The 14777-nt window shown below is 43.6% G+C and overlaps 1 protein-coding gene across 1 annotated transcript in view; it reads left to right on the top strand.

Annotated features, from left to right (window-relative positions):
- Window positions 1-14777, top strand: part of csmd2 (CUB and Sushi multiple domains 2) — a 230847-nt gene that overhangs the window by 195222 nt on the left and 20848 nt on the right. The window contains exons 48-58 of the mRNA XM_084032112.1: window positions 685-873; window positions 1646-1792; window positions 3814-4002; window positions 5246-5431; window positions 5594-5788; window positions 6063-6236; window positions 6341-6514; window positions 7756-7929; window positions 11008-11196; window positions 11864-12037; window positions 13193-13375. Coding sequence (XP_083888238.1) covers window positions 685-873; window positions 1646-1792; window positions 3814-4002; window positions 5246-5431; window positions 5594-5788; window positions 6063-6236; window positions 6341-6514; window positions 7756-7929; window positions 11008-11196; window positions 11864-12037; window positions 13193-13375 — 1974 coding nt within the window. The remainder of the gene's footprint in view (window positions 1-684; window positions 874-1645; window positions 1793-3813; window positions 4003-5245; window positions 5432-5593; window positions 5789-6062; window positions 6237-6340; window positions 6515-7755; window positions 7930-11007; window positions 11197-11863; window positions 12038-13192; window positions 13376-14777) is intronic.

A 14777-nucleotide genomic window follows, 5' to 3' on the forward strand; every position in this document is an offset into this window, starting at 1 on the left:
TTCCTCTTCAGCACTCAGCACCGTTAGGTGATCCGCCGAAAACCATAGGAAGAAAATAACTGTGCAGCAGCTGCATTGTGTCACCGTTGCAGCATCGGCTTCCTTTCCTGCTACAATTCATTTTTAGTAAGTGTATGCGGAGAGCTCTGGCAGATTAGGTTGACTTCCGTGCATCACACCAAACGCTCAACAGACAGGAGCCTCATGTAACGTCAGATAGTACAGATGAACCTGTCAAAGGATGCCATCAAGATGTCCCACAAGATTACCAATGGCTGGGGGAATACGATGAGCTGGTGGATGTGGTCCGCCCAGACGCGTCGCAGTAACGGGTCTTCCAGGCAGATGTGAGCGTTAACTGTAAAGCTGCCATCACATCTGTCACATACTGACAATGGGCAAAGGAGAGGAAATATGTTGATGGAAAGTCAGTCATATTTTATAATATATATGGAGTTTCCTGGACTGACTGAATAGCTTTGTATCCCGCGGCAGCATCCGGACCAGGATGACAATTAGCTTAGCTATGCTTTCACATTGTGTTGTCCTCCAACAGCAACATGGGTCTCACCAATCCAATTTGTGCTTCAAGGGAAATTAAATTCACTCAAACGAACAAACCGTTATTCCTTTCATTGAAAATCTGTTTTTTTTTCCTTCTCTGCTTTCTATTTCTCTCAACAGTGACGTGTCCCATGAATGAGGTGCTGACAGCGTCCACAGGTGTCATCATGAGCCAATCACCAGGCAGCGGCTTCCCCCACTTTGAGTCCTGCTCCTGGGTGGTCAAAGTAGAACCTGGCTACAACGTCACCTTCACTATAGAACAGTTCCAGACCAGCCGGCAGTTTGATGAGCTTGAGATCTTTGATGGTGAGTCACTCATGTGTTATGAAAGTGAAGTTGACCAGCGTGCAGTATTATGGCATTTAGTGAGCAGCATTGTGAATATTTTATCATCATGTTATGTTCCTAGTCTTGGTGACCTCCCACCACATTTACTTCGTCAAAGGCTCATTTTTCAACATCCAAAATTAAAGGTTAAAATGAGCTAGACGGCTGAAATTACCATCCCTAACAAAGCTCTCTGCATCTAATAACAGAAAAGGGCTCCCTTTCATGGTGACAGAACAGCTACATCTGCCTTGTACATTTGCATGGGATTAAAGGCACAGTCAGCAGCTCTGCCAGGCTCCACTGAGAAAATGGAGGTCACCCACACTAGTTTTCCTGATTAGTGCTTTTTATCTTCCGCCGAGTGGAGGGAAACAGACATTTGCTCACCTTGCGGCTGCCAAGCTGTTTAGGGAAATATTATATTTTTTCTTGCTTTTTTTTAGGAAGTGTAACAAAATGCAAAATGCCTCAAAGACATAAAAGATTGTATTAATTTCAAAACCCAGACTTTAAAATCAATCAATCCATTCAGAATGATAATTTATTTCTATACATTAAATTATTCAAATGAAAAACTGGAATTAAATTAAAGTGTGTCGATGACAGAAAACACAGCATGTTTTTGTAGATTTATAATAAGTGGTGGTGTATATGAAACTATTGCTGCTCTTGTTCTTTTGCAACAAGTGAAAGAGACTTTCAATGCTGGATTTCTCTTAAAAATGTTCTGTTTTCTCCTTCAACCCAGGCCCATCCAGACAGAGCCCTCTTCTGATTACCCTCAGTGGTAACTATTCCAACCCACTGACCATCACTAGCTCCAGTAACAAAGTCTACTTGCACTGGTCCTTTGATCACACTACCAGCCACAAAGGCTTTCGCATTCGCTATTCAGGTGAGTCAAGACCAGACATACACTTGCCTGAAATTACACCCTTTTTTTTAAATAAAACTTCTATTTCAAATTGATTTTCAGAAGCACTTTGCTACTTCTAGACATTGTTGTATATTTGATCTTATCAGCGTTGCCTCTACTTTACTGCACTTACTAGACCAACAATCTGGCAACCAAATACAGCTAAAATATATGACCCATCTCCATGACAACCTACCGGGGGCGGCAGACATCTGCAACACTGCTCGCTGTGCAGCACAGGCCTGGGAATTAGTAAACGCTGTTTCTTGTATTGCTTAATATTCTTCTGTTCTGTCCTTTTCCCATGAAAGATATGTTAGTATACGACACCTGCATAACTCGCTCTAAATTATGGCTGTGTAAATATTTAAAAGGCTCCCTCCGTTCTGTATCAACACCACTCAACCAGATTGACTAATCGTTTCTCTCCTCTCAGTGGAGCTCTCGGTCTCCCCAACCGGATGTTCGCTTCTCTGCCCTTTTTTCCCCTCTTAGCAATGATGGATTTTGCCATAGCAGGCTCAGTGACAGGCGAACAAAGTGATGACTGAGAACCGTCAAGTTGCCATGGTCAATATGGAGTTGCCTTCTGTAGTACCATGGTCAGGAGGAAGAAACAGATGGCACTGGCTGATTCATGTTTTCAGCTCTGTCCTTCATCAATCCATCCTTTTTTCTTTTCTTTTTTTCCCCCATGGGCTGGTCCTCCATCACCAACCCACAGACATCTCCTCTAGCAACCGGCCATCTTAGTTTTCTTTCTCTCCATCCATAGCCTTTCTCAGTGTTCCTCTATCGTCTCATTTAGTTCATCTTTTCCATCGATTTAATCCACATACAGTCTGCCTGACTGTCACTCATCTTCTTTTCTGTCCTTATGCTCTTATGAACCTCCCTTTTCCTGTATCACCCCCTCCCTCCCTCTTTCCCCTCCTCTCTATAATCTATTCCAATCCAGTCACCTGCCAATGTAGATCTTATTCCTCTGAGCTGCAGGGCTGATTGCAGCGAGACAAGCTGTGTACTATAATAGGCAGAGAGAGGGAAGGAGCGAGGAACACAGAGAGAGGGGCAAACGAGTTAGACACAGATAGAAGTGAGGAATTGAACTCTGAGGTGGCTCAGGAGCTGCCTGTCACAATGACAGACAGGAGAAGGCCTCGCCATGGAACATGAATAACCTTAGTTGGTGTATTAAATATCATTACATTTAAATGTTTTTGGCTGTTCTACCTGTAACTGTGTGAAGTCAGTAATGGGAAATTAGCTCTTGATGATTGTGAAAAAGAGCGTTTCAAACTTTAATTCACAAAATGTCCAGAGCCTGAAGCACACCTACTGTGTATTATATACCAAGAAACATAACGGATCTAAATGTTAAAGACATATTACAATGCTAATATGACTTTAAGTTTGAATACCGTAAGGTCACAATATTTAGTGTTTACTGAAATGTTCTCTTCAATGTTGTTATTTATTCTTCAGTATTGTGGGTGTGCGGTGATGTCATGTTATTGTGAGATCTGCAGAATGCACTTTATGGAACTTGCCGGAATCATTTGGGACGATGCTGTGCATGATTATTAGTAGCCACCAATTCATTGAGCAAACAAAAAAAAAAAGGATACTTTGATCCCGTTATTATGTATCCATCACGTTTATGATCCTCCTCTGCTGCTGCTGACAAACTTCTGCTTCACTTTGCAGAACATTACTTCCCTTTAATCAATTTTTCTTCTCTCTAGTCTGCAGTTTTTGCCTCAAAGAGATTGCATTGTTGCGCTTGTATAAATATATATATCCTGCGTTAGCACACCAGGCGTGGAAGATGGATGCAAAAGAGATCTGGGCCTCTGTGCTGTTGATGTTGCATTAATCCTTCACCTCCTCAACAAAAACTTGCATCATCTTGCATCATTATTGGGTTTTTATGCTTGTTGCACTCAATTTTATTGCCTCGCATATATTTATCTTTACCAATATCTTTTTTTTTTCCATAGTGGCCTACTGCAGCCCTCCAAACAACCCTGTAAATGGCTCAGTGCACGGTCTGACAGGCACTAAGCTGGGCAGCACCCTGCGCTTCAGCTGTGACCAGGGCTTCCGGCTTATTGGTCAGAGCAGTGCCACATGCACCCGGACGGCACAGGGGATCTACCAGTGGAACGCACCGGTGCCACTTTGCCAAGGTGAGGGCCCAATCATAGCAGCAGGTCACGAGGAAGGTCGAGACGTTTTTTTAAGATAAAGAGATACTGAAATAGACTGCTTTGTCTTACTTTTCTTCCTTCCTTCCGGAGAGACAAGTTCATAGCAAAATTAGCTGGGCAGGATAATTGCAAATTGCTAATGCAAATCAACAGTAGTACAAGCATCCCTCAATTAAGTTACCATTTAGTAAATTATATCATTGTTACTAAGCTCATTTGGCATTTAGTCCCACTTCTCAAAAATAATTAATTAAATGAAGCTGAAAACAGTGCAAGGAAAACCAGAATTTAAGATTTGCTGCCAAACTGGCTGGCTGAGTTAAAGAAGACATCTTTGTAGCAAATGTATTTTATAAGTTCAGTCGTTCTGATTTAAGTTGATTGAAAAAAAAAAAAAGCTATCACTGGATCCATTTGCTGTGGATCAAAGTATGATTTCAGCTGACAGCGTGCCATCACCAACAGCCCCTCAGCCTAAGGCATGCTTCAAGGAAGCTCACTTCACCATTCCTCCGAATTGCTTTGAAGATAACATTGCATCAGATGAATGATATTTGGTTAACTTGAGCTGAATTGTGTGATATGTCAGTCTTGTGTGTTATAGTCACATGTATCTGCTTGTCACTGTGCTCATTTTTCCAGTGTTGGAATGAACAATAGCAATAACCTAATTTCAACTGAGTGACAGAAATAATTTAACTAAAAATAAAGAAATAGCTATTGGATGCTGTCAATTATAATTTAAAAATGCTTTTCAAAAAAGAAAAACATATAAAATTTGATTTTTGATTTTACTGTCTCATCTCAGTGAATTCCCATTTGTTTCTGTTCAGGTTTTCCTTTATATTCCATCACAAAAGCCTGGAATCTGAAAGCTGTACTTCCAGAGTCTATAGAGTTATTAATAGTATCAGCTGAAGTGAAACCCGAGAGCAGCGGGGCGGGCGTTCAATGCCTGGTCAAGTCTGCGCCAGGTGTAATCTCCACATGAATTGCATGCACTCCCTCTAGACTTGATTGTTTACTGTTGTGCAGATGGCAGCTGGGCTAATGTTTACAGCACATCAATGCTGGCTCTGGGACTGTGTTTGTACACCAATCCTATTGTGAGCTACCCACTTTGCATACAACGGTTGTAATTAAAATATACTTTCCTACCTGTGTTTGCACTCAACCGACCACATTTGTTTCCCATCCCGCCGCCTCCTTCGCTCCCTTCCAGTCATGTCGTGTGGAATGCCAGTGCCTCCGGTCAATGGCAGTATCGTGGGCCAGGACTTCTCTCTAGGAAACAGGGCCACATACCAGTGTAATCCTGGATTTCGGCTTGCCGGGCCTGTCACCACCTCAGTGATCTGTCAGGAATCTGGGAGGTGGAGCCCCATCGAGGCTCCGCCCAGATGTGTTCGTGAGTATTTCTCTTATTGTCAGTTCATTTTATTGCAGTATTATCAAAAGAACAAACTCGTGCATTGTGTTTTAAAAATGGTTGCCTACAATGACTTCCAAATATTCCTGACAGGCAAATACATATTTGAGGTAATAATGTTTGTCTACTCTGACCTTCCAGCGGTGACCTGCCCTGACATCGGCCACTCTGCTGTGGAACATGGGAGATGGAGGCTCATCTATGGTACTCAAAACCATTATGATACAATAATGATGCTCATATGTGACCCAGGATATTACTACAGGGGTCAAAGGGTCATTCGCTGCCAGGCCAACAGCACCTGGAACTACCCAGATCCACGGCCGGTCTGCGACAGTAAGTTTAAACTTGTTTTGCCACAGTTTCTTGAATTAACTCCCTCATTTGCACCGAGAAAAAGTTATTTTGTCAAGCATGAATAATACTTGAATCCAAATGTATGGTATTCCACTGTGACAATGTGAAAGCAACGTATCTAAACAGGCACTAATCTTCTAACCAAAACCAAATGTGAGCCAAACAAAACCATTTCACAAACAAAACAAATTAGTAGTGTTGATTATATTTTGACCCTGTGGAATTGATTCATGATATTGTTTTCTCGTTTCAGTCATCTCTTGCGGGGACCTTGGGACTCCACCGAATGGCAACAAGATTGGAACCCTGACTGTGTACGGAGCCACTGCCATTTTCTCCTGTAACACAGGGTACACCTTGGTGGGCTCTCGCGTCCGAGAGTGTATGTCCAATGGGCTTTGGAGTGGAACGCAGGTCCAATGTCTAGGTGAGCTCTTCACCACCCAAACTTTCTAAAGCAATTAGCTTCAGGAAATCGATTCAAAACACCAGCGTCTGACCTTGACTCTTTCCTCCTTCATTCCTCCGTAGCTGGACATTGCGGCAGCCCAGAGCCCATCGTGAATGGACAGATCATCGGAGAGAATTATAACTATCGCGGCAGCGTTGTGTACCAGTGTAACCCGGGATTTCGTCTCATTGGGGTGTCGGTGCGAATCTGTGAACAGGATCACCGCTGGTCAGGACGCACTCCTGTCTGTGTCCGTAAGTACCAACAGAGAAGAGTTAGTTAAGTACAGCTGTGGGTGATATAGTGTATATTTAAAGACTTTTAAGATCCTCTGATTGCCAGAGTAGGGCTTCAGATTAATATTTCATAATCAAAACACCAGTAAAATAAAACAAATCTCACAGCAAAGTTGCAAAGAATGTATGATTGCAGACATACAGTATATTACCTATACTCCTTCAGACCGAACCGACCACCAAAATACAGTCTAAAAGCCATCTGTGCCTCATATCTATTAACCATGATATTTTCAAAGATGGGGGAGTTATTCTTCCTCTGTTATACAACTCAATTTACAAGATTACTTTAATAGACGCCCGTGGCAAAAATAGATCCATGCAGCCACTGCAAGTGCAGCAGAACCTGTGGCTTAAGAGTTTAGGTCATTACTCAGTGTGTACATTCAGGGGCCAATTCACAAAGAATGGACTGTGACCACTGTTCACACCATGAATTGCACATCACTTGCAACCTCTATCAGCCCCGATATTTTTCTAATTTCAGCACCCACAGTTATGCAGCTGACTGCAATTTGCTCTTTTTGCGGAGTATTGCAATTACCTTTGTGGCAGTATAACGTGTATAGATGTGCTTGAGGCCAATGCATCATTTGTGAGGGGTGAGGGTCAGCCTGAGCCAGAGGCCTTGTCAGAGTGCTACCTCCTGAAGGTAGGAGAGGAAAGGGAATATATATGCTCAGGAATTGTAATTTGATTATGTATTAATAGAATAACCTTATATTTTATTTGTTTTTTTTCCCCCATGGCTTTTCAAAAATGACATGTAGTGGAGCTTCAGGCATGTAATTGTCTTGACAACCTATTATTGTATCCTGTCACTGCATCCCAAATGAAATGAGTTGAAGTGGACATTGCTTATGGGCTTGGGTTGTGCTACTATCAACTCTTCAATGATAATATCACTCTAACTGCCTGTGGCTATGGCACTCGTCGCTTGGCAGCAGAGTTCAGAGCTTAGGGGTGTATTTCACTATTTGCAGGTACCTTATTACACATTTCTTTTTTTGTGCAGGTTTAGCGGCCTCAAAAGCCGAGCAATCCCTTTATGAATTCACCCACAGTGCCTGTACAGCCTTTGTGTTACTTTACCTTTTCTAACCCAGGCCTTTTGTTTCAGTAATTTAATAGTAATTCCAAAGATTTCATTAAATTGCTCTGCAAATGTGTAACCCTGATTTTCTTTCTCTGTTTCCCAGCCATTACATGTGGTCACCCTGGTAACCCGATCTTCGGTATGACCCAAGGAAACCAGTTCAACCTAAACGATGCGATGCGTTTCGTCTGCAACACTGGATATGTTCTGCAGGGGGCTGTCAAATCTAGCTGCCAAGCCAATGGGCAGTGGAGCAACGCTCTCCCCAAGTGTAAAAGTAAGTTGATACCATTGGATGCAGTAGGCAGTTGACATATTTAAAAGAAAGCAATTTAAGGAAAGAAAACAAGTTGCCATATTATTTTCTCCTAACAAATCCATAATTATAAAATCTGTATGTGCATACATCTTTTTATATAAAGTTACGAAGAGAGTGTTCAAATGCATGATCACAGCACAGCTACACAAGCAATGTATAGCGCAGCATACCAACTCACACATTGGTTTGTTTTTCACTGTATTATGCCGTGCTAAAAATGTGATGGCTAAATAAGACACTGACATCAGCTTTGTTCCTAGCTAATGCTCCGAATGAGGACATTGTCGAGACGTGTGCTCGTTTCCACATATTTGCCTTTAGGGGTGTGGTTTTTTGTTCGTATCCATCTGTGTAGGTGGGTGTTAAATGACTTATTGTATTATGCAAGGTCATGCGTTCTGTGACCATAGATGACTCCAATTATAGAGAGAGTGGTGATGAAGCGCAGCGACACCCGGAGGGAGAAAGAGTTTAAATGACGCATAATAGGGGAAATTGAAATGAAAAGCCAAAGAGAAGCCTGGATTATTTAATTACCTCGGTCTCAACCACTTGGTCCACGGAGGTTTGGCATAATATTTACATTTGATGTTGTTTCCTTTTACTTTAGCTACCTCTGTTTCACCCCGAGGCTCACCTGTCTATCAGTACGACAAAGTTGGTTAATAACCATACAGACAACCACAAACAATCACAGAATCCTTGAGCTTGTGTGAAAGACAGCCGCCCTCGGAGACCAGCATCCTGGCTTTGCTCAGAATAAGAATTGCCCTGCTCTGCTTTGTAGCGAGGCGAGGTCTTTTAATTTGGCAGTGGTGTTTTTTATTCTTTTGCAACAAGCGATGAATCTCGGCACCCACGTCTGTCTCCAAGTCCCCGCTATCTGAGGGCTTTGTGACAGGCAGGGAAGGGGCCCTCTCGCAAGGTCGGGCCCCGAACGTGACAAGGCAGTGACAGAATCAGTGACAGATTGACTTATGATGAGTTTGTTTTAAATGAGGAGAGAATGTTTTGTTGTTTTTAGACATTTATGAAGGGATGAGGCGGTTGCAAGTCTCACAGGAATTTTTCTTCAGTTGTTAAAAAAAAAAGGGAGACGTGCATTTGGCTGCTGCATGCATAAGCAGACATGCTTCTTAAATCCCTCCGCTCTAGCAGTGACATCATATTAGCATTGGCCTGGTTTCCATGCAGATGCTGACTCTGAGATGCATTTTGTGTGAGACTGAGGGTCTGTATGTGTGTGTATGTGTGTGTGTGTTGTCTGTTTTGATGACACATTATCCTCTCTGTTGATGTGGAGACATAAGTAGCTTAGCGGTCTTTTTGTCAATCAGATTTATCACCTTAATTACAGCATTCCAGACGTATTTGTTGAGGCGCGCTCTCCTGTCTGCCATACTTTCACCTCTGAGCGGGAAAACTACAAGTGCTGCGATGACATCCACTTCATCCAGCTCAGCTTAGCTAAGCCGAACCGTCACTTTTTCCTTTCGGAGGGAGAGATAGTAGCGGATATGTGCGGGAGGCAGGAGAAATGGTACGGGGAAGGGTAGGAGACGGTCAAACAAAGGTAACGATTTCCACTGTGCAGATTTTAACTTCAAGAGTCTGTAGGCTCCGTCAATTATGTGGGGAGCGAGAGTGCACCGCCGGCCCAGCCGGTCTGCCATCCCTCTCTAATCACCGCCGATTTGAGTCACAGCAACGGAGCCACAGCGCCGCCTTCTTTGGATGAGCGTGTTTATTTGTCTTTCAGTGATAAAAGGCGAGAGACACAGGACAGATTTAAAAAACCAAACTCTGACACACCACCTACGGGCCGCTCCTTGGCAGGAGGCCAAGAGGAGGATAGGTTGAGCGGGGGTCTCCACTTTTGAGTGGAACAGAGATGAATTACCTCGGCCCGTCTTACCCTCTCACTGTTATTCTTCGTTTCCTTTCATCCTCTCGCTTCCTCTCTCCCTGCCCACTGTACCACACACAAATGTACCAGGAGGTCGGCCGTTTTAGATGACTGTTGGATCGCTGTTGAGCCTGTGTTGCCCAGGCACATTTATTCAAAGATAAATTCCAAGCTTAGGGAAGTCTCATGCTGAAGCCCACTGCTTCAAATATACTTTATTATGTGGTAAGTTGTAAATGATAGTACCGTGGGCCAGCACTCTGTGGGAGGAATACATTCTAATAGGTACTCAGGTGTGTGTGGGGGGTGGGTGGGTTATTTAGCTGTGCTTGCCAACTTGGGAGCACAGAAGTGAGCACGCTTTTAGGTACATTAGCATACAATGGGTTCATTTTGGCTGTGGCAAAGGCACACTCATGGGGCAAGACTGGCACGGCAAATTGGGGCACAGTGGCTGCTGCGTGGATGGTGTTTTAGAAGCCATTAGAGCTTTGGCATCATAGTTAATACTTAGGTTGACCAGCAACTGTACATTGACTGGGTTGAGGCATTGGTTTTGGTTCTTGTACGTGAAGAGGAATTGGTGCTGGTAGCAGTCATAGCCAGATATTCTCTCATTAATTTTAATACATTCTACACAATCAGGCCCTCTTCCTCTCTAACTCTGTACCCCTCCCCCCCCCCCCCCCCCCCCCCCAACCCACCCACCCACCCCCTTCGATGTTCCTCGCTCCTCACTCATCCCTCATTCTCCCCTTCCCTAACTCTCTCCATCTGGTGCTAAACTGACATGGTGCCTCTTCTCCTGTGAGCTCCCCATCCATCACCATCTCAGCACCACATCGGCCAGCAGGAGACTGGCTCTAATGAAGCAAATGTTTATTTCCGGAGTCTGCCTCCCACTTCATTTGGGGGGGGATGGATGGATGCTTGATGGGTGGAAGTAGACAAGGAAAAGAATGGACGGAGAGAGTAAAAGCAAGAAGATTCTTGTCAAATTGTTTTCATGTTCCCTAAAATTAACATTTTAAATATAATCATTGAAATCATAATTTCCAGGTTGACTACATGATGTCTTTTTTCTCTCTGGCTCCTTCACTCTTTCCCCACCCCCGCATACTTGTCTCCAGTTGTGAACTGCACAGAGCCGGGCCACGTAGAGAACAGCATCAGACAGGTACTGCCCAGCGGGCCACACCGCTACAGCTTCCAGACCGCTGTGTCGTATCGCTGTAACCCGGGTTACTACCTGCTGGGCACCAGCTCCATCTCCTGTCAGGGAGACGGTACCTGGGACCGCTCTCTGCCCAAGTGCCTGTGTGAGTACCTCAGTGGTTGGTTGTAAGTGCACTGCATTGATTGTTTTTGTATGTGCTGAAGAAGGGAACAGTACATCTGTCTAATGTCAAAAGGTTGTGTTCAATGCCCGTCACCGTTTCTCTAAACCCAAGTTGAAGTCTTTAGATCTTCTTCTTTTTTATTTTAACAGTTCAAAACCCAAATAAATTACAAGGATATTACGCAGCAAATACTTGTCATGAGTTGGAAGCAGCCAATGTTATGCATTTTCCTTAAAGAATGCCTAAAATGATGAATTTGATTATCACAATTGTTGACAATCAATTACATTTTTTGAGCCACTAATTGATAAACAAACTAACAGCTTCAGAGCCACTAGATTTATTTGCATGAATAGGAGTTAATCATTTTGCATTTGTAATCAGACTCAGTGTGATAAAGTAATAAAGCATTGTGACTGAACCGAGTAAATGATTGGAATGTCGTTTTCATTAAAATATGATCTGATACTGTGAAATGTCATTCTAACAAACACGAATCCAATATCACCTAAGAAAGTTTCTTACACTGGATTTTGCACAAACAAAGGATTCTATCCAACATGCAGTGTATTTATCACTTTGGCTTTGGAGTAGTTTCCACTTGTTGACTGACTCTTTCTCTCATCTCTCTGCTTCGATTGGACAGTGGTGCTGTGTGACCGCCCTAGCATGCCTCCGTACGCCCAGATCTCCGGCGACCGACGGACAGTAGGCTCAGTCATCCGCTACAGCTGCATCGGCCAGCGTACCATCATCGGCAACACCACGCGTATGTGCCAGCTGGACGGCCAGTGGAGCGGCTCGCCACCACACTGCTCCGGTACGGAAAACTACACCCAGATTGACCGTCTCGCAGTTCGGAAATATAAAACTGAAAATGGCCCCATTTTGCGGTAGCTTCCAAACTCAATGTTCAAGTTCAACTTGAGCTAAACGATTGGAACCGGCATAATCTTTGATGTTTGAAACGATTATGTTCTCACGTCTATGTTCTCATTCTTGCTCCCTGCTTCTAATACTTTAATGAATTCAGATGTAATAGCGCCACCCATTTACACCGATTGCCCTTGTAATGCCGGGACAACAAATAAAGAGTTTGGGTGGCAGCTGTTAGCTGGTAATGAGCAAAGTAGGTGGACCAAAGATGGAACGGCTTGTCTGATCCATTGGCCTCAAGGGCAAAGAGAGTGTCCTCTATAAAACCGTTTTAATCTGCTCATATTAAGGCCGGGGAACAGGGACGCCCACGCCTCAGCTGGGTTATGAAGCACTATAAAGACATCAGCCCACCATACTCGCTCTCCCCATGCAGCCATTTACTTCAGAGCTCCTCGTATACCGAACACACACGAGACAAGCCGCAGGGATCTCCACACATGCGGTTGTGCACAGTCACCAAGACAAGCGCGTTCACAAAGATGTCACTGAAACATACACAAAGGTAGATAGTGACAGGAAAACACACTAGCGTGCACACAGACCCGTGGGAGGTCTACAATAAAGCATGCTGACACTTTAATGTCACAATTCATGACATTCATATATATCCGGGGATTGATAGCGTTCTCTCAACGGGCAATAAAAACGTGCCTGACTTTCGTTGCTACGTACTATTGACGCGATGTTGACCAGCACCTTGAGAATTGTGGAGAGAGAGAGCAGTAGTGGTAAATATTCTGTGATATTTTTAAACGTAGGACATGCAATTATGAAGCAAATACATGTTGGATCAATGGGATGAAAAATCACATTGCATTGCAGCCTTTCTGCATGTTGAACAAATATATATAATGAAACTTAATGTATTTGGGAGGCTTGTCACTCCTTCGGGAGGGGAGTTAGAGGATTGTAATTTTTGTGTGTAATGAGGGGGGGGCCCTAATCTCATTATTCTTATTAATATTGTGTTATACTATGAAAGCATTTGTTTTCCACTCCGTTTGTCACATAATTGTTTGGTGTTTTATCACTAAAGGTGAGGCTGCCGGGCTGTGTGGCGATCCAGGCATTCCCGTGCATGGGATCCGACTGGGAGAAGACTTTACAGTGGGCGCTGCTGTCCGCTTTAGCTGTGAGCCCGGCTTTATGCTGAAGGGTTCTCCAGAGAGGACATGCCTGACCAATGGGACCTGGCGCGGGACCCAACCTGAGTGTCATGGTAAGGAATACATGCATATATTTACAGTGAGTTTTTTCTTTCTTTCTTCTTCACATGGGCTGGTGGAAGGGGGTGATGGTTCAGAATCAGGATCAGAATGCTGAGAAATATTTATGCCGATGTGCTCGCAAGGACACTCTGTTTCAGGAGGATACATATGGATTCAAACCTTGTCTCCTCATCCCTTCGCCCTCACATACTGGAGTGGTCATGGTAGTACTGCCTATCATCCACATGTGTTCTGTAGTGGTAGCTATGCAAATATATGGTTTCAAGATCATTGCTCCTGTCTACCCAGTCCTTACATAAGCTAAGTGGGAGTCATGTATGCATACTGGTAAGTCAAATACATTTACAGTGGGCGGTAGGTAGGTTATTAGCCATTTTGTTTATGATTGAAGAACTGAGGTGAGGGTAAGATGCCATGAATAGGTGATCTTTAAAGTGAAGGTCTCGATGGAGCAGTTGATTTAGGTTCCAGCTGTACATCCCTTTAGGAACGGAATGAGCACCTTGGATATCAGGGAAGAGCTTGGAGTAGAACAGCTGCTTCTTCGTGTTGAAAGCAAAGGGGTTGGTCTGAGATCTGATCAGGGTGCCTGTCCATATGTACTGTGGAAGTATTCTGGACACGTCCATCCGGAGACCCCGGAGCAGACCCAGATGACTATGGAGGGATATCATATCCCATCTGCATTGGGACGCCTTGGGATTCCTTATGAGGAGCTGGAGGACATCGCTGGGAAAGTAATGTGTGGGCTACCGATTAAATTGCAACCTGAACCTGGATAACTGGTGGAAGATGCAGGATGGCTGGTTGAACAGACTTCTTTGGAGCAGTAATGAATGAACACAACACGTGAACATGTAGTAACAGAGACAACAGGCCAGCTGTTGAGTTGTGCATGAAGTGAAGTTGAACTTAATGTTCACTGAGCAACTAATGCACTATGGCCATGTATAAGACATCTGCATTTCATTTCAGCAACTTGTATTTATTTCAAGCTGTCTTTTCTTTAATTGGATCTTTTTTCATTCCTTTTCTTTTTCCTTTTCCTCAAACACTAAGATCATCATGGTAATAAACAACCAAGTCATTCTCTTCATTTGGAGCTCATTGTTGCCTTAATGAATGATTCTGGATTGTGGCTACTTTGCTTTAGTAAGTAGAGTATTTATAAGTCGCCAACTCCACACTTTTCATAGCTAGCTGATCTCAATGAATCCCACCACTGAATTGCACATTATACGCTACAGGTTGTAGATCTATATGGTAGTCACTGATTGTGTAATTAGCTGCTGCCTTTGCAAATTGAATGAAAGGCACGTTATACATTTGCATGTGTTTTGTGTGTGTTTGCAAAAAGGTAAACCAGAGGCTGAGCAAGAGAGAATGCAGGAA

This window comes from Eutrigla gurnardus (assembly GCF_963514095.1).
Source record: "Eutrigla gurnardus genome assembly, chromosome: 17".
NCBI lineage: Eukaryota > Metazoa > Chordata > Actinopteri > Perciformes > Triglidae > Eutrigla > Eutrigla gurnardus.